We start from the raw sequence: 19,597 nt of genomic DNA on the forward strand, positions 1-19,597 counted from the left end.
GAAAATGAGGAACATTTCTATATGTCTATCTATAGGGTTCTAAGAAATCTAACAATGAAATTAGCAAAAATCTAAAGATTGTGCAAGGTTATTGTGGAAAAAGACAGAATGGCCATACTAAGGAAAGTTAGTAAAACTGTCTTTTCTGCAAAATTGGAAAGCAGTGATAGAATTATGACCTGGTCCAACTGTTCTGGAGAACAATTTAGAATAATGCCCAAAAGGTTATAAAATTGTGCATACCCTTTCACCCAGGAACACCACTACTGGGTCTATATCCCAAAGAGTTCAAAAGAAAAGTGAAATGACCTAAATGTGCAGAAATATTTATAGCAATATTGTCTGTTGGTAAAAATTAGAACTTGATAGGATGCCCATCAACTAAGTAATGGCTGAACAAGGTATGACATATGATGTATTACTATTAGGTATTTCTTAAAATGATAAGGAGGATAGTTTCAGAATAACTTGTGAAAACACAGGAACTGATGCAAAGTGAAGAGAGCAGAAACAAGAAAGCATTGTATACAAAAACAACTATATTGTAATAATGACCAACTGTAAAAGAATTGATGAGCCATGATCATTTCAAAGAACCTATAATGAAAAATGTTATCCATCTCCAGAGTGAAAACTGATGAACTAACACAGTGTGAATTGAAGCATATTTTTTCACTTTATATTTCTTGCTTTTTTTTTTTTGCAACATGACTAATATTGGAAATATGTTTTACATGACTTCATGTATAATGGGTATCATATTGCTTGCCTTTTCAATAGATGGAGGACAAGCTGGAAAGAATGAATTTGGAACTCTGTAATGGACTGAAGCTCGAGTTGATGCACTGAGGTCCCAAGCACGTGAGGCTAAATAGTAATTGGACCATACTCTATTAATATATATGCTTGGAGAAAAAATGGCCCCCACCCACTCTTTGTGCAAGTCCTGATGTGTTGTATAGGAAATGATGATTTTGGTGGGTGGAGGCAGAGGGCAGAGAGAGAAGCAGAAAGATCATCCAGATATGGTGCTGGTGAGATTTTTAATTACAGGTTCAAATGATAGCACATGAATTAACAGCAAGAAATTCTACTAAATTCCTCTCAAATGTAAACCTAAAAATTACTCAAAAATGAGAATACTAGTGACCATTGTATGTGTGTGTGTGTGTGTGTGTGTGTGTGTGTGTGTGTGTGTGTGTGTTTTGAGAGGGAGAGGGAGGCTGAGGGACAAAAATAGTGTCAAAAAGTCCCAAGGACGTAAAAAAATTTTTTGGAGTTTGGAGTTTGACAATCTCCTTATTTTCCTTATTTTCCAGTTCTTTGCCTTTTAAAAAATGTTGTAATATATGGATTCTTTATCTTTCATTTCTTTGAGGGAAGCTTAGTAGTATTATCATTGGGTCAAAGGATATCCAAAGGATGACAAGATATCCAAAAATTTCATTTCTTTGAGAGAGGCTTAGTAGTATTATTATTGGGTCAAAGGACATCCAAAGGATGACAAGATATCCAAAAGTACAATAAAATAAATTATTATTTTCAAAGCCTTGGTCTCAAATTAATACTCATGCCTCAGTTATGCATAGCAAATACATAAAAATGAATCAAATATAGTGAAAACACTAAAGTATTTAATGTCCATGTGAAAAACTATCCTATATTTGAAACATGCCAACAATTCACTTTTAGCAAAAAACAGCTCATGTAAAAGGTGGAATTTTTCAAGGAGATATTTGAAGCACCCTATGATTCTGATTCCCCTAAAACCATTACCATCTCTCCCAACTTAAGCCTAAGTGTTCTCACGAATGGTTTCCAAATTAACAAAGGAATGAAACAAAAATATCTTTTTATTGACTACTGTATAAGGATGACATCGATCTACATGGGTCCAATGAAAATCATATTAAAATAGAATCTTAACAATTTCAAAATGTTCTTTGGACTAGAAAAATATTAAATTCTTAACCAAAACCATACTGAAGCAATGATTGAAGGTGATTCCTAAAACCACCTTGGCATCTTCCAGGTGAGATAATTGTGCATAAAGATAACAAGGAAAAGCATGTGGCTGCATACACTAAAAGTATTAACTGCTATTCTGAAATCAAAGATGAAAAAGAAGAACTTGCCAAAAGCATATACAAAAAGATCATACAAGTTTTTTACATGCCTGAATATTAATATCTTACCCTGCATCTCATATCCATCACCTATCTGACAGGTGATAAATAGTATTCTTCATTGTTAGCACTTAAGAATCATAGCTAATCATGACAATATTCAGAGTTGTTTAATCTTTCAAAACTTTTTTTATGATGTTTTAGTCATTGTTCTGCTTCTGTTCATTTCACTATGTAGCAATTCATTCAACTCCCATGCTTCTCTGAATCTGTCCCTTTTTTCATTAATAGCACAACAATATTCATTAATTCATATACCAATCAGTCAATAAGTATTTATTAAGCAACTATCATGTAGCAAGTGCCATGTAAATTCTGGAGATACAAAGAGAGCCAAAAGACAGTCCTTGACCTCAAGGAGTAACAATTTAACAGGCTACTATTATGTGCATGTATGTACTCATGTACATATACATATATGTTTTATGTATGTGTGTATATGTATGTATATATATCACAACCTCTCCAGCCATTCCTCAATTGATAGGTAGGCCCTTATTTTCCAGTTCTTTGCCTTTTAAAAAATGTTGTAATATATGGATTCTTTATCTTTCATTTCTTTGAGGGAGGCTTAGTAGTATTATCATTGGGTCAAAGGATATATACTGTTTAGTGACTTTGAGGCTCCAGGTCCAAACTGCTCTCCAAAATATATGGTCCACTTCATATATGGACTGACATATATTATGTCTTGACAAATATTATATTAGTGTGTTTATACTCTCACAACACCCTCTAATATTTGTCATTTTTTGGTTTGTTATCTTTTACCAATCTATATAGTAGATATGCCAAGTCCCTCAGAGTTGTTGTTTTTTTTTTAAGTTTGCTTTTCTCTTACTAGTGAGTTGGAATATTTTTCATCTGGTATTAATATTTTAGATTTCTTCCTTTAAGAAGTCCCTATTCAAATTTTTTGATACTTTATCTGTTGAGGATTGTCTCCTGTTCTTATAAATTTAAACCAATTTCTTACCCTGAGAGGGCAGACATTTGTCAGAAAAATTTACTGAAAAACTTTTTCCCAGTTTCTCCTAATTTTATCTGCTTTGATTCTGTTTGTGCACAATTTTATATAATTAGACTTGTCCATTTATCTTATGGGATCCTTTTTACCCTTTGTTTAACCAAAAAAATCTTTCATCTTCCATAGGATATAAAGAAAATCAGGTCATAGGCTACAAGCTCATATTATTATGAATAAAAACAATAGTCCCCATATATTTATTTAGCCTTTTAAGATTTTGAAAGCATTTTCTTCAAATCAACTTTCTGAGACAAGAGCAAAAATAGTATTCCTATTTTAAAGAAACTAAGACTCAGAGAGTTTAAAAGATGGATCCAAGGTAATATAACTATTGAATATCAGAACTGTTAGGTATTGTTCTAGTTTTTGTTGGTCAGTCATGTCTAACTCTTTGGGATCCCATTTGGAGTTTCTTGGCAAAGACACTGGAGTAGTTTGCCATTTCCTTCTCTAGGTCATTTTACAGGTCTGGAAGCAAGGCAATTGGGTTAAGGATCTTGCCCAGGATCATACTGCTAAAAAGTGTCTGAGGCCAGATTTCTCCAAAGAACCACTTAGCTGGAAGGTGACTCCCAAGTCCAATGTCATATTGCTTCCATGTATTCTCTGAATCCATATAGTTCTCTTTGTGAATTCAATTCATCATGTCTTAAGAAGAAATGTCAGTAGAGGATCATCATCAAATACCAATATTTGAGTGTTAAACTAGTAAGACTTAAGTCCCTGAGCTTAAAAGACTTATTATTCAACTGTTTGTTTTTCTAATCATGGAGAAAGACTTGAACTAAACTCATCATGTGACCAAGAGCAAGCATCCTTTGGTTGGAGGGATCAATCAATAAACATTTGTAAATCCATGTGCCAGGCATTGTGTTAAGTACTGATGAGGCAAAAAGTCCTGCTTTCAATAAGTTAAGAATCTGTTTTCCTTCTCAGGTTTTTTCTTTCTAGATTTGATTATTCTTGTGCAGCAAAATAACTGTATAAATATGTATACATATATTGGATTTAACATATGTTTTAACATATTTAACATATGCCATCTAGGGAAGAGGGTGAGAGAAAGGAGAGAAAAATTTGGAACAGAAAGTTTTGCAAGAGTCAATATTGAAAAATTATCCATGCGTATGTTTTGTAAATAAAAAGCTTTAATTAAAAAAAAAAAGCAAAAAAAAAAATTAAATAGAGCTGGAAAGGAAAAAAAATTTAGAATCTAAAAAAAAGTGTTATAAATAATAATGTTAGTAGGTTGGTTGGTTGTTGGCCTTCATTCTCAAAGAGAACTAAAATAAGATCACTGTTAAGAGTCAAGTTAGTATGTGCAGCTGTGGTTGATCAGATTACTATAAAGCTCAGAATGCTCTCCCACAGGTTGGACACAAATAGTCCCCATGAAAATTTGGGGTGGATTCTTTAGCTTTGCACATTCTGCATTTCTTCTGAACTAATTCAATTCTGTTTTGTTTATAGAGCATAATACCTTCTCTGATGAGGGTACCCCATGCTGGATGGTCCTGTACCAGGATCTCCATGTCACGCAATCAATTCTAAATTTCTTGAGAGACCTTGAGTGTCCTCATATCACTTTTTCTGATCACCCTGTGAATGCTTGCCCTGTCTAAGTTCTCCATACTTTTGGCAAATGTATATTTGGCACTTGAACAATGTAGCCAAGCCCAATGGAGTTGTGCTCTCTTCAATAGAGTTTGAATGCTTGGCAGTTTAGTTCAAGAATAGACCTTAGTGTCTGGTATCTTATCCTGCCAGATAATCTTCAGAACCTTCTTAAGATAATTCAAATAGAACTGTTTCAATTTCCTGTATGGCACTTACTATCCAGGTTTCACAGGCATAAAAACAAGATCAGCACAATATCTCTTTTCTTCCACACTACCACATTACCTCTGGCAATGTACGTATTAATCTCATTATCAATGTGTACATGCTTGGAAAGTATACAGCCAATGTAAGCGAACTTATCCACTTATTCAAAAGTTCTCCATTTACTATCATTGTATGATAGTTCCATATACAAATGGGATAGTGCTGACTAATGAAGTTATCTGTGTTGTCTTGCTGTTAATTGTTAGGTCAAAATTAGCATTAGAAACAGAGAATCTAGCCATACTTTGTTGCATCTCAGCTTCAGAAACTGCACTGATCATCTACAAACCAAACAACATGCACCAGCACTCCTTCCAAGATACTTTAGTCTTGGTTTATAGACTTTTGTCTATAAGTTGAAGAAGTTATCATCAGTGCAGTATGTATGCAAGTATGTAAGTCACCTAACTCTGTTTACCTCAGTTCCTCACCTGGCAAACTCCAATTTTTTTTCCCAAAAAAACTCAAATGGGGTCACAAAGAGTCAGTTGTAACTAAAAAATGAACTCTACTCATCAGTTTTCTCAAACTCAACTTGACCAAAATAAAATAAAAAATAAGAATAATAACTAACATTTACATAACACCATGCTTTACAATTACTGTCTTACTTGATCCTATTATCCCCATTTCACAGATGAGGAAACTAAGGACTTGACTAAAGGTCATATGGCTAGTAAGTGTCTGAGGGCAAGAAATGGAATTTAATGAATCACCTCAAATAGGACCCAGCCTACAGCTTTGATTTCATTAGCACCATGCTTTAATGAATTGAGCCAGCTGAGTAGAGATATTAATGTTTGCTTTGTCCAGCATCGAGGTTTAGCACCATGTGCAATTAGGCTTTGAAAAATGCTTTGTAATAAAGATGATGAGCCTGCCCAGCATGGATCTTTGGGAGCGAAAGCATAAGCAAACTCCCTGCAGTCAGTTCTTTTCAGAAACACTAGCAAACAAAACCACAAGCAGGCTGCCTGCCTACAAGCTTCCTTTTCTCTACAGAGTTTTCTGAGCCATTCCCCAACATACATGCCACTGCTCTCAACTGTCCGTGCCAAGGTTCAGGCCCTAAGCACTACACTGACAGGGGGGCTGTTGTTCTAGCAGTTTGAGGTTGGGGAGAGGGCACAGATTCTGCCACAGGGCCAGGAAGAATGGGAATGGCAAAACTGATACAACGGTCATCTCAAAATTAGGAGAGCTGTTCAGCCCAAACCACAAAACTTGGCTCTGCAAGTGACTGCATATGTGTGTGAAATCTGGTGAGCCAGATTTGGCAAACAGGGTAGTTAAAGAGGGGAATGCTTTTGCTGCTTAATACAAGTACGTGTCTCCCAGCTACCTCCTTCATACTTGACCTGTTTTTAATCATCACCCAACTACTCCTTCACAAGCAGGCACAATTTCTTACAAGTTCCAATAGGTTAATAACTATCTCTTTTTTTAAAAAATACTGAAATGCTTAATTGTAGCTTCAAAATCCCCTTGTTTAAAAATCCTCATATCATAGTAAACCTATTTGCTGTTCCCTGAAAATAGCCAATCCTTTCCTACATTCTATAATTGCTCTGTTCTCCCAACATTTAAACAACCTCTCTGTTCTAATCCAAATTATATCCCTTCTCCTCCTTCCGAATTTTACTTTTGAGACCCTCTTCTTTCAGAAAGCTGTTCCAAGTCAATCTGATGTGATTCTAGTCATTCATATTATAATTGTCTTCTCCTAGATGCCCCTGAGTCCCTGTCAACCTCCCTGTTATTGTCTCTCTCTTCCTAATATTTGGCAGTTGTATTTATATCTGTATTAGTCTGTTAGAGACTTTCCTTCTGAGAAGTGCCATGTATGCCATGTCAGCTGGTAGGGTGGACTCAAGAGATAGAAGGGGGTTTGGCCTCTGAGGCAGGAGATTGTGTCTTACAGGTGTTTCCTTGAGGAGGGGGGGAGGGGAAAGAGAGGGGGGGGGGTAGCCTCTTGATAGATCTTTTCATAGGACGAAGCACTAACTCCAGGTATCTCCCTTCTGTGGATCCACCTACACAGTGCTGAGTAGGCTAGGCACAGGGTAATCCCAGAGGAGAGTAAATATAAATGGCCAGCTTTGCCATAGGCAAAAGAGAAGGATGCAGAGAGAAGTAGAGAGATTCAGAAAAAGAGGCAGAAACATACATATACTTGCTCTTGCTTCCTGCTAACCCATGCTAAGATTACCAATAAAAAAAGGCTGTTTGGCACTTTAACATCAGCTCATCTCCATGATTATCCGGGAAAGACTGGTATGTATGGCCCTGAGGGAGGTTATGTTAGTCAAACTGGTTGTGTACATTCTCTTGATACTTGTGTATCTGGTCATTTCTATGTTTACAGTATCTCTCATATGCATACCCTACACTCTATCAACACAATTACCATTCCAGTCTCTCCCTTAAACTACTACTTTCTCTGATACTTGTATATCTGGTCATTTCTATGCCTACAGTATCTCTCATATGCATGCCCACTCTATCAACACAATCACCATTCTAATCTCTCCCTTAAACTACTACTTTCTCTGATACTTGTATATCTGATCATTTTTATGTCTACAGTATCTCTCATATGCATGCCCACTCTATCAACCCAATCATCATTCTAGTCTCTCCCTTAAACTACTACTAAAATAGCCCTTAATTAGACTCCGACTCAAATCTCTCCCAACTCTAATTCAACCTACTCACAACTGCCCAAGTAATTTTCTTAAAGCACAGAAAAGACTATCAACCCTTTTTTCAATAAACTCCAATGGTTCCCTCTATGCCCAAATATAAGCTTTTCTGCCTGGTATTTAATAGATTTATCACCTGGCTTGATCCTACTTCTCCAGTCTCTTTACACATTACTCCCCACATTCTATAAAGTCCAATCACACTGGCCTATTTATTATTCCACATAAATAATACTCCATATCATGTTTTTACCCTGGCTAGCATCCATTGTTGGAAGACTTTTCCTCTTCATCTGCACCTCTGGGAGTTTTTTGGCTTCCTTTAAAACTCAGATCAGGTAGTAGAGTAAGCAAGGACTGTTTCATTTTTATTTTTGGATCCCCAAGGCAAGTACAATGTAAGTATTTAATAAGTTTTTGCTTATTGATACACCCTCAAAACATGTTCAGCTTTTACTCACTAGACAGTAGACTGTCAAATTAAGGATAAGTACATTAACACTGACTGCACTTTGTAAGTAAAGTATTCTGGAAACTCTGGGATCTTGGCATATACTTTATTGCTTCACCTTTTAGGATCTCTAAGCCTTTCCAACAACTCTGCAGCTGAATTTTTTAATATGTGTTGTCTCCCCTGATTAGAGCATGAACTTCTTGAGATGGTGTTGTTGCATTCTAAAAATTTGTATCCTCGGTGTTTATTGAAATGCTTGGCACACAATAAAAACAAAAATACTGATTCATTTATTCATTCATCTGCTATTAAAAAAACCAGACAAGTACCTTCAGAAAAATGAATGTAGAGATTATAGATCTGGGTATTAATTTTTATTTCTGCATCTCCATAAGAAGATTATGAACTACATCAGAAACTTTGTTTAAAACTTAGACCAACTATATCCTCAGCACCTCTTTCATTTACTATTATAGTAATCTAAAAAAAAGGAAATAAGGTTATTCTGCCATGACTTATTCTTGATGAACCCACCATACTGACTCTTAGAAGTAATCCTTCCCTTTCTTGATATTTGACAAATACTTAATTAAATGAGCTTTTCTAGACTTTCTTTTTTTTTTTGGGGGGGGGGGGGAACTGGGACATTTTCTTTTCTCCAATTTTGTAATACTTCTCCCAATTTCAATAATCTTCTAAGTATCACTGACTTTCTCAGCAATCATATCTGCCAATTCTTTCAGAACCCAAGGATGTAGTTGAACCGGCTGATCTGAATTCATCAAGAACAGCTATATGCTCTATGATTTACAGTTTTTAATCTAGCTTGGGCAGCAAGGTGGTATAATGGATAGAATGCTGGACCTGGAATCAGAAGATTTGAGTTCAAACCCACCATCAGACAATTTGCCTCAGTTTCCTCAACTACAAAATGGGAATAATAATAGCATTCACCTTTCAGGGTTGTAGTACGGAACAAATGAGAAATATTTGTAAAGAGCTTAGCACTGTGTCTGTCACCTAGTAAGCACTTAATAAATGCTTGTTTCCTTCCTTCCAGAGTTCCTGTAAGCCCAAAAAAAAAAAAAAAAAAAATCCATTTCAGCCATCTCAATTATGCAACCCACTGAACTTAAAGTAGTCCTCACACAGCACATATAAGTTATTGCTTTTCCAACTTTTAACTTAATAAGATCCATCAGTATCTGCACTCTCTCAGTGTGGCTCTGAATAACCCAAGGTTTTTTGTATACCACACAGGGCAGAGAAAGAGGCAATAAGCACCTATTATGTGCCAAGCACTGTGCTAAGCATTTTACAAATACTACCTCACTTTCATCCTAGGAGGTAGATCCTCTTGTAATTCCCATTTTGCAGGTAAGGAAACTGAGGCAGAGGCCCAGAGTACAACAGCTAAGCATGGTCTGAGTCTGGATTTGACATTTAAGGCGATTCTTCCTGACTCCTGACTCAAGACACAACATTCTATTCTTTGTGCCATCAGGTTATCTTCTTGGAGGCTTCCAGTCATAAACAAAGGGAAATACTCCCCAATTCTCTCCCCCTCCTCCATTATGCAGTTACCCTGTCTCATAAGAATATGGTAAATATCAGCTTAACAAACAAGTTCAATCAAAAAAAAGAACTCATCTTGGAAATGGGCCAGGGTTAAAATCCCAAGTCATTTTTCACTTTCTGGGTTCTAGTTTACTTAGCTATACTTTCTAAAGCCTACTTCTATACATGCACTAACTACTTCATAAAGCAATTTTTAAGAAAATGCTTTGTAAGCTATAAAGTGACATATTAAATGCAAGCTGTTATTAGCATAGTTATCATTTGGTAAAGGATAAAACACAGGAGACCCATTAAAAAAAACACTAAGGAAAATGACAAAACTTAACATTCTTCCTGTATCTATATTTAATTCATTGCTTAGATCAAGGGTACCATCAGAATTCCAATATTCCACTTTAAAGAAAAGGAAATGGCACAAATGAAAAGGTTGGCAGTAACCTCAAAAGCCACACATGTATCAATGTCAGTTATCCTTTGGATCTTCAGGAAGCCAAGTGCAGACAACAGATGAAGCAAAAATGATTGATGGAACTTCAGAGAAATTCTGTGGAATAATATCTTAATGATACTTCATTTAGCAAATATAGGATAGAAGGTGAATATAGGATGAAAAGCCAAATGAGAGGGCTCTCTTGGAGAGGGAAATAAAATAATTTCTGGGACGTTGGGTTATAGATAAACCCCTGCTGCTTCAATTCCTCTCTCCCAAAAAGAAACAGGTTAAAGGCATATATCTTCAAATCGGGATGCCAAGTAAATTCTTGAGTCCTGATTTAGGGGAGTCCTATGCCTTATAAAAATGATTACATATTCCAATTTACCCAAAGACAATTGACCAGTCAGTGTTCTCCAAGTGACTACTTCAATGCTTGTTTCTGAAATCTCCCCCAAGGAACCTATTGCTCAATACTTTGATGTTGTGGTACAATTCGACTTCTTGAATGAAAGATTTGATTTCTAAGGTCACTTAAGAATCATTTTCTTCTCCCAATTAATAAGAATTCATAAGAGTTAGCAATTATGTTTAGAAGAATTTCACGTGTTTAACCTATATTGGATTGCTTGGTGTCTTTGGGAGGGGGGAGAAAGGGATAAAAATTTGGAACACAAGGATTTGCAAAGATAAATGTTAAAAAATATCTTTGCATATATTTGGAAATATATATATATATATACATATATATTATTATTTTTTTTTTTTGCTAAGGCAATTGGGGTTAAGTAACTTGCTCAGGGTCACACAGTTAGAAAGTATTAAATATCTGAGGCTGGATTTGAACTCGGGTCTTCCTGACTGCAGGGCCATTGCTCTATCTACTGTGCTATTTAGCTGCCCTAAAGTAATATTTTTTTTTAAAAAGAGTTAGCATTTACATAGTGTTTGGAGGTCTGTCAAATGTTTTTAATGATCGTAGAGAGAACCTTATTGTGATAGGATCTACAATTATTCCCATTTTATAAATGAAGAAAATGAGACTTGGGAAACTTAAAAGACTTGTTAATAATCACCTATTATTTCTTCCATGTGAAAAATTCCTGGAGGAGCAGCTAGGTAGCACAATGGAAGGAAGGGGAAAGAAGGGAGGTAAGGAGAGATGAAGGGAAGAAACTCTTTCAATAGATGCAGATGTATAAATTATCAACTGATCTACTAAGGATACTAAGAACTTGGAGTACTAAGAGATTTAATCATTTGCTCATAGCCACACAGTCAGCATATGTCAAGAGATAAAACTTAACAACTAAGTCTTCTTGACTCCTATTTACTACTCCAAATTGCCTTTCCATAGAAAAATCTTCCCCAAATACCACTTTCACCCTTTCATTATCTGATTAAGAATCTACATTCTCTATGTTCTATCTTTGTCTGCATCAAGGCCAATCTCTTTCAGCCATGGTCTCACTTTACTTAGGCAACACCTTTTCTCAGTGTTCTTCACTCATTAGAATGGGCTTTCCCCATATTATTTCCCAAATATAACATGCTCATTCCCATTTCCACATGTTTTCCTGTTTGGAATGTCTTCCTAACTCCTCTTCAGAAGTTCATCCCATACTGTCTCTAAGCTCTACTTCAATGACTACCTACTCCATAAAGGTATTTCATGAATGTCTGGTGACTTGAAATCTAATCTCAGATTTATTATTAATTAGTTATGTGAATCCAAGAAAGTCACCAAACTCTTCTGTGCCTCAGTTTCCTCATCTATAAAATGAACTTGTATCAGATGATCTCAAAGGTTCTTTCCAACTCTGGTTCATGGCTGTATGATTGTATTGAAGCCTTCTTCCCTCATCTATAGCCCTTAAGATTTATGTCATCACATTCAGACCATATACTTTATTTTATTATTTCCTGAAGACAGAACTAATTCAATTGTTCCTTGTATTCCCATCTCCTATTTAGCACTATGTTAAATGGAACTGGGTTGTATAATATATGTAATTATTTGTCCTTTAGTCATTACATCTAATTTTTTCTTGTTCCACTAACATTCAGATTGCCTTCTATTTCTTCAGAGAAAGCATCACAAAGTGGAGAGTGCTAGATCTGTAGTTTAAGAATCTGGCTTCTAATCTCTGGCTCTCTGACTTAGTATGTATATCCACCTCAAGCAAGTCACTCTATCTCTGTGGGCTTACTAAGTCACTCCATCTCTGTGGGCTTCATTTTCCTCTTCTGTAAAATGAGAGTTAGAAGCAATTACCTCAAAAACCCCTTCCAGCTCCAAACCTATGGTCCTATTCTTCCAAATCACTAATTTTAGCATTGAATAGATAACAGTACTTTATTGCCCCTGGTCTTTGTTGTTGTTTTTATTTAGTTGTGTTCAAATTTTCATGATCTATTTAGGGTTTTCTTGGCCAAGACACCAGAGTGGTTTACCATTTCCTTCTCCAGTTCATTTTACAGATGAGGAAACTAAGGCAAGCACAACTAAATGATTTACCCAGGGTCACATAGGCCAGATTTAACTCAAGTCTTCCTGACTCTAAGCTTGAGGCTCTACTCACTGTGCCACTTAGCTACCCTGAGTCAAAGGAACCATGTTCAAATTCTGTCTCTGCTGCTACTCACACAAACTTGGTTAAGCCACTTAATATCTGTAAGCTTGTTTCCTTATGTGTAAAATGAAAGTTGTACTAGCTGATCTTAAAGATCCCATCAAGCTCCAAATTCTAAGATTCTATGGAAAGAACTCCCCAACTATTTCACAAAAGCTGTCTCTTTAGAAGTCATATTCTTTATTATTGTTCAGTAAGAAATGACCAACAGGATGATTTCAGAAAGGCCTAGAGAGACTTACACAAACTGATGCTGAGTGAAACGAGCAGGGCCAGGAGATCAATATATTCTATATATAACAGTACTATATGATGTATATACAACAATGCTATATGATGATCAATTCTGATGGACCTGACCATCTTCAGCAATGAGTTCCAGTTCCAATGGAGCAGTAATAAACTGAACCAGCTACACCCAGCGAAAGAACTCTGGGAGATGACTAAGAACCAATACATTGAATTCCCAATCCCTCTATTTTTGTCTGCCTGCATTTTGGATTTCTTTCACAGGTTAATTGTACAATATTTCAGAGTCTGAATCTTTTTGTACAGCAAAATAACATGTATCTAATTTATACTTTAATATATTTAACATCTACTGGTCATCCTGCCATTTAGGGGAGGGGGTGGGGGAAAGGAGGGGAAAAATTGGAACAAAAAGTTTGGCAATTGTTAATGCTGTAAAATTACCCATGCATATAACTTGTAAATAAAAAAAAAACTATTAAAAAAAAAAGAAAGAAAGAAAGAAAGAAAGAAGTAATATTCTTGCACTGTGATACTGGAGAAGGACTTTTGAAAGGCATCCAAAGATAATTGACAACTTTCTCCAGATAGGGTTATGTATTAGGGTTTGAGAAGCAAACAAGCTGGGAAAGAGCTTTGTCCTTCTAGGGATATCCATTTATCTCCAGCCAGCATTAGCCCTAATCAGAAGCCAAAGAGGAAGTCAGTCACCGATGACAGGATGTAGCAAAGCCACTCCTACCCCAAATCACGCCCCCGCCCCCACTAGCCTCCTATAGTAGTACCACCTTTCCTTCCTATTTGGCCTCAAATTCCCTGGGGCTTCAACAATAAAAGCGGGCAGTTAGTACAGGGAAAAAGAAAAAGTGTCATTTTTAACTAGCCTGTTCCTATCTGCACATAGTAAAGACTTCAGTCTATTAGAGCAGAGAAGTACCGTAAAGATCAATGAGTTGCCACTCTCCACCCCTGCACCCTTGATTTACAAATAATAATAATTTTAAAAAAGCTTAAAGAAGCAAGTCAATTTGTCTAAAGCCACAGAATTAATTAGTGAGTCAGGTTCAGAACCTCGATCTCTGGGTATCCATTTTATTGTTCTTCCCACTTGAACGACTGTAAGTTTCAGTAAGTGCAAAGTGGCAAAAACAATTTTGCATGACTGAGAGACAGAATGGGACAGAACTAGGAAAGGTAGGTCTGAGTGATAATGTACCCAACCAAGGTTGACTGCCATGGTAAAGGAGGAACTTTAAGACCAACTTTCCAACTTGATCTAAAGATCAAGAAATTCCCCTCTATTTCTGGTGATGAGTAGTGGTGCAATTCTCTCAGAAAAAAATACCCACTTCACTAATTCAAAGTAATACATGTTAATTTTCACGATTTACAAAAGTCCCCACTTTATTACAGCTATATAATTTCTCCCAATAGCAGAAGTTTCTTCCCTCCTCTTGCTTAGTCAGTCTCCACCAGGCATTTCCCAAACCAGAAACCTACTGATGAAATTCTATTTGACTGACCTCAGTATTGACTTTGTCACAAGGCAATGGCCAGGAGACACCTAAGCCAGATGGTTTACAACTTATAGGATTTAAAGTCTAAAAAAGGCCTTGGATGATTCTAGTCTAATCCCCTATTCTATAGATAAGAAAAAGAAGTCAATGACTTGTCCAAATTCACATAAAGCAAAAGAATTGGAATGGGATCTTCTGAACGTTCTATGTGGAATTCCACTATACCATGTTATCTCCAGACATGATCCCAGAAATAATTTATTAAAAGACAGAGTAGGCAAAAAGTAGAGGGGCTACCACATCACACTACCCCAAGATATGTCTAGATCCTTACAAAGCAGTGGCCCTCACATTCGGACACACACACAGATACAATAGAAAACTATGGAATGCTTCCTACTTAGAAAACTTCGCATTTATCTTCAAGGATTTGCAACTTTTCTGCGAAGAAACAAATCGACAAGAATACATACTTGTGCCACGAGAACTGGGTCTCATCAAATGACTTAAACACGGACTCCCACTAACAGGTATTGAAAAACTTGGAGACTGGTATTTTCAGCCCGGTATATATCATCTCTCCCGCTTTAGACCTCTTCAGAATGGATAAATTGGCCTCTAAATCCCAATTTCTACCCAGAGCCTTGGGGAGACTGGGCAATATGCTTAGTTCAGGATAAGAAACTCCAGTTAAGTCCTTGCCCCAGCCTAAAAAATGTACATCCCCAATCTGTGCTTTGAGGAGCATTCCTCCGGGGCTTGAGCTTCAGCCCCCACAACTCCCAATCTCAGCAGCAGCTGAGTCCCGGAACAGAGTGGAGGAGGGGAAGAAGGGGGAAGAGAAAAAGGAAGGGGGAGGGGGAGACTGAAGGTCCTGGATCCATCCAGATTATTCCTCTAGATGCCAGCTAAAAGAGTAGAGAGGGATGGAAAGCAGACACTAAGAGAGGATATATACCTGGTAAGAGTCTTGGTGCTACACACTGTTGAATCCAGTAAACGCATAAAATCCAGCAATAAACCAGGGAAGAGGAAACTGGACAGTTTGTAGAGGGTGGAGAACAAATATATCGGCCAAGTGTGCAAGTGTGTACCTATCCCCTGAGACTCTAAGTGTGAGTGCTTCCTTCAAGTCCCCTACCTCCCCACTCATTTCCGAAGTTTGGGCACAGAAGATCGAGTCAGGCTCTTCTTTGCCTATTTCCCATCCGAGGGGCTGCAGGACCTGGCGGGAATTGGGGAAGGAAGGGGGGAAAGAGAGAAGAGGAACTATCTGGAGTTGATCACCCACCTTCGAAGTCCGAGATGATCCCGTCCAGCTGTGCATTGACCGTGGGGTCCGACATGTTGGCTTGAGAGAGATGTTTAGAAACTGATTTAGAAGAAGCCCTTACCCTCACCCCCGGCCGAGCCCAGAGCGCTGGCCCGGGGGCTGGCTGCCCAAGTTCCTAGCAGTGTGGAGCTTGCTCGAACTCGTTCGCTCGCTCTCCGGAGCGCCCCTCAGTCCACTGGATCCGGGTGAATGATTGCAGGAGGAAAGCGGTCGCCGCCCCGCCTCTCCCTTCTCTCGCTCTCCTTCCCACTCTACAGCCCGGCCTCCTCGCCTGTCTTGCCGTTGGGATCAGGTTCCAGTCCCAACAGCCCAGCCCCTTCTGCTCCCCCACTGGCTGGTCCACCTGCCCGTCAAAACTGCCTCGGACCCAGGGGCCAAGAGCTAGAAGCAGATCCGCGGCAGAGCTCACTTAAGTCGCCGGCTGAAAGAGGGGATCAGCTAGGAACAGTGAGAAAGAGCGCGGACTCTTCTGTTGGGTACATCTCACCCCACCCTTTCCCGTAGTAGGGTAGGTCGGGGTGTGACCAAAGCTCGGTTCCCCACTCCCCTTTTTCTCCCTGCACATAAACCTGAGCGCCGCCTGCCACACTGCTGGGTCCAGATGTGGGCGGATGTGGAAGAGGAGGCCCTAGGGAGGGAGGGAGGTAATGGGGGAGAGAGAGAAAAAAAGAGAGAGAGAGAGAGAGACGGAGAGACAGACGGAGGGAGAGAGGGAGAGAGAGAGAGAGTGAGAAAGAGAGGAGGGAGAGAGGGAGAGAGGACAAATGGAGTGTGGGGAAGAGGACGTGGGAATCTCTGTAACCTGGACTTGGCCCTTCAAACCTACCCTAAGCGACGGGGATTTTCTTAAAAAAACTGCTAAGTTAGGAACAGAGCTGCTCCCTCGTGCTAAAAACTCTTCAAAAGGGTAATTATGCTTTTTTTCTTTTTATGGCATTTATTTATTTTTCTGATAAATCTTAAGGCTTAAAACCTGTAACAGACAACAATTAGGTGGCAAACTTTCAGAATGTCTAAGGCATACAAATCCCTTATCTCATTTATGTGTGAGATATGTGTATTTGTTATGTTTTTCTATTACCTTCCCTAGATAGAGATATATAGGTCCTCAGCCTATCATTAGGCAAACAACACACATGCCCACAAACACATTGTTACACATAGGAAAGGGTTTTCCAGTCAATCTACAAATGAGAAGCCTTTTTTCTCTCCACAGTCATTATTCTTGAGCACCCTGCCCACCAGCATCATCCCAGAAACATACAGTTATACAGTGAGAATAGCCTGAATTAGGCATAAGAAAGCCTACATTCCAATCTCAGCATTTCACTTAAGCTTTTTCACCCTGAAGACAGATTGGATTTGATTACTAACTCCTATATTTATTTGTCAAAAAAGACTTGGGCTTTTCATTTTTAATGCAATCTTGTTTGTAGATCACCTTCATTTCCCAAAACATTTTACTTCATCTCCCTCCCAGAAAGCTTTCTCTTATGATTAAAAAAAAAAAAAGATATTTCAGTAAAAATATCCAACACATCAACTAAGAAGGCATTAATGCCCTACTGTTCTGCTATCATAATACCCTAACCCCTTTGCAAAGATGAGAGGAATATATTGTCTTATCTTTTCTTCAGGGCTAAGTTTAATTAAAATCATACAACATTCACTTTCCATTGTTATCCATTTTACCATATATACTATTTTTAAAATTATGAAATTTATCTGGTTCTGTTTATTTTATATTCATTTGGAAGTCAGAAGATATTCTGTATTCTTTATATTCATCATTTTTTACAGTACAATCTGAGCATCTATTTTGCTGGCAATTCTTTGTTACTAAAAAATAGTGTATATTCAGCCTTTCATTTTACCCTAGTAAGGAGTATATACCTAAGTTTGGGATCCTTTCAATCAAAGGATATGAATACTTTAGTCACTTTTTTAGCATAATCCAAAATTGCTTTCCAGAATGGTTGGACCAATTCACATCACAGCTCTAGCAAGAATGACTATCCTCATTCTTGCCAATTTTCTGAGAATGAGGTAAAGCCTTGACATTATCTTGATTTACATGTCTTTTTATTATTGCTTGGAGTAATATTTCATATAATTGTTAACATCAAAGTTCGCAATTTTTTTTGAAGAAACTTGAAATACTTTGCTAGAATATTAAGATATATTTGCTGGTCTTGGAAGTTTAGAAAATAGATTTAAAATATTCTTGGAATAAAAGTGAGGGAACAAGGAGACATTCTGAAGAAAAACAAAATTAAGCCGCTATACATAATGAAAAAATTATTGTAATGAATAAATTACCATGGATCCTGGAATTTTAGAGCTGGAAGGGACAATGGAGATCATTTAATTCAATTCCTTCATTTTTCAGATGGGAAACAAAGACGTAGAAGTCTACTAATCTGGCAAGATTACCTGGCAGTCAATCATTTGGTTAATAAATATTTACAGAGCACTTATTATGTGCTTTGCATCTAAAGGTACAAAGAAAATCAAATATACTGTCCCTGGCCTCAAAGAACTTACATTATAAAAAAGAGACAACATACAATGAATTTACATGCAAGTTGTATACAGTGTCTCAGAAGAAAGACACTACCACTAGGAGAGAATGAGCAAAGGCCTCCCTGTAGAAAGTGTGATTTGAAGTTTGGGAAACCTTGGAGATAGAAGTAAGGAGTGAGATCATCCCAGGAACAGACAACAGGCACTAAAAAGACAGAGATGGGAGCTTTACAGAGAACAGCAAAAAGGTGAGTTATCACTGGATTAAAAAAATATTTGCAAAGGAGTAACATTTAAAAAGACTAGAAAGATAGGAAAATATCATCAGATTATGGACAGCTTTAAATGACAGAGGAGTTGATACTTGATCCTAGAAGCAATAGAAAGCCATGAGAGTTTACTGAGAAAAGGTGAGACATAGTCAGACTTGGGCTTCAGGAACATTGATTTGACAGCTAAAGGAAGGAAAAGACTGAAGGGAGGAGAATCTTGAAACAAAAGACTTGACAAAAAAGACTCTTGCAAGTCCAAATAAAAGACTGAAAAGAGAGGTAGCCAGAGAGAGAGAGAGAGAGAGAGAGAGAGAGAGAGAGAGAGAGAGAGAGAGAGAGAGAGAGAGAGAGGTTGGGAAAGTAGAATCAAAAGAACTTGACAACACCCTGGATATAGGGAGTCCATAATGACCCAAAGGTTTTTGTGTGAGTGAAAAAATGGTGTTACTTTTTTTTTTTTTAATAACTTTTTACTGACAGAACATATGCATGGATAATTTTTTACAACATTATCTCTTGCACTCATTTTTGTTCCAACTTTTCCCTTCCCTCCCTCGACCCTCTCCCCTAGATGGTAGGCAGTCTTATACATGTTAAATATGTTATAATATATCCTAGATACAATGTATGTGTAATCTTACAGTTCTCTTGTTGCAAAAGAAGAATTGGATTCAGAAGGTAAAAATAACCTGGGAAGAAAAACAAAAAATGCACACCAGTTCACACTCATTTCCCAGTGTTCCTTCTGTGGGTGTAGCAGATTCTATCCATCATAGATCAATTGGAACTAAATTAGATCTTTTCTT

At 37.4% G+C, this 19,597-nt stretch overlaps 1 protein-coding gene and 1 long non-coding RNA gene across 5 annotated transcripts in view; one reads left to right on the top strand and one right to left on the bottom strand.

The window, feature by feature from the left end:
* The window catches only part of SEPTIN9 (septin 9), a 324,173-nt gene that overhangs the window by 193,614 nt on the left and 110,962 nt on the right, over positions 1-19,597 (bottom strand). The window contains exon 1 of one of the 3 annotated variants that reach the window (XM_051995516.1): positions 15,955-16,045. The exons of the other annotated variants lie outside the window; for them this stretch is intronic. Within the exon in view, the coding sequence (XP_051851476.1) occupies positions 15,955-16,009 (55 nt within the window). The 5' untranslated portion in view covers positions 16,010-16,045. Of the gene's footprint in view, positions 1-15,954; positions 16,046-19,597 lie in introns of those variants that run through there. 3 annotated transcript variants of the gene reach the window in all.
* Positions 16,358-19,597, top strand: part of LOC127560707 (uncharacterized) — a 32,709-nt gene continuing 29,469 nt past the window's right edge. The window contains exon 1 of one of the 2 annotated variants that reach the window (XR_007953391.1): positions 16,358-16,504. This is a non-coding gene — a long non-coding RNA (uncharacterized LOC127560707). The remainder of the gene's footprint in view (positions 16,505-19,597) is intronic. The other variant, XR_007953392.1, reaches the window with a different exon arrangement.

Source organism: Antechinus flavipes, chromosome 4 (genome assembly GCF_016432865.1).
Source record: "Antechinus flavipes isolate AdamAnt ecotype Samford, QLD, Australia chromosome 4, AdamAnt_v2, whole genome shotgun sequence".
NCBI classification, from domain to species: Eukaryota; Metazoa; Chordata; class Mammalia; order Dasyuromorphia; family Dasyuridae; genus Antechinus; species Antechinus flavipes.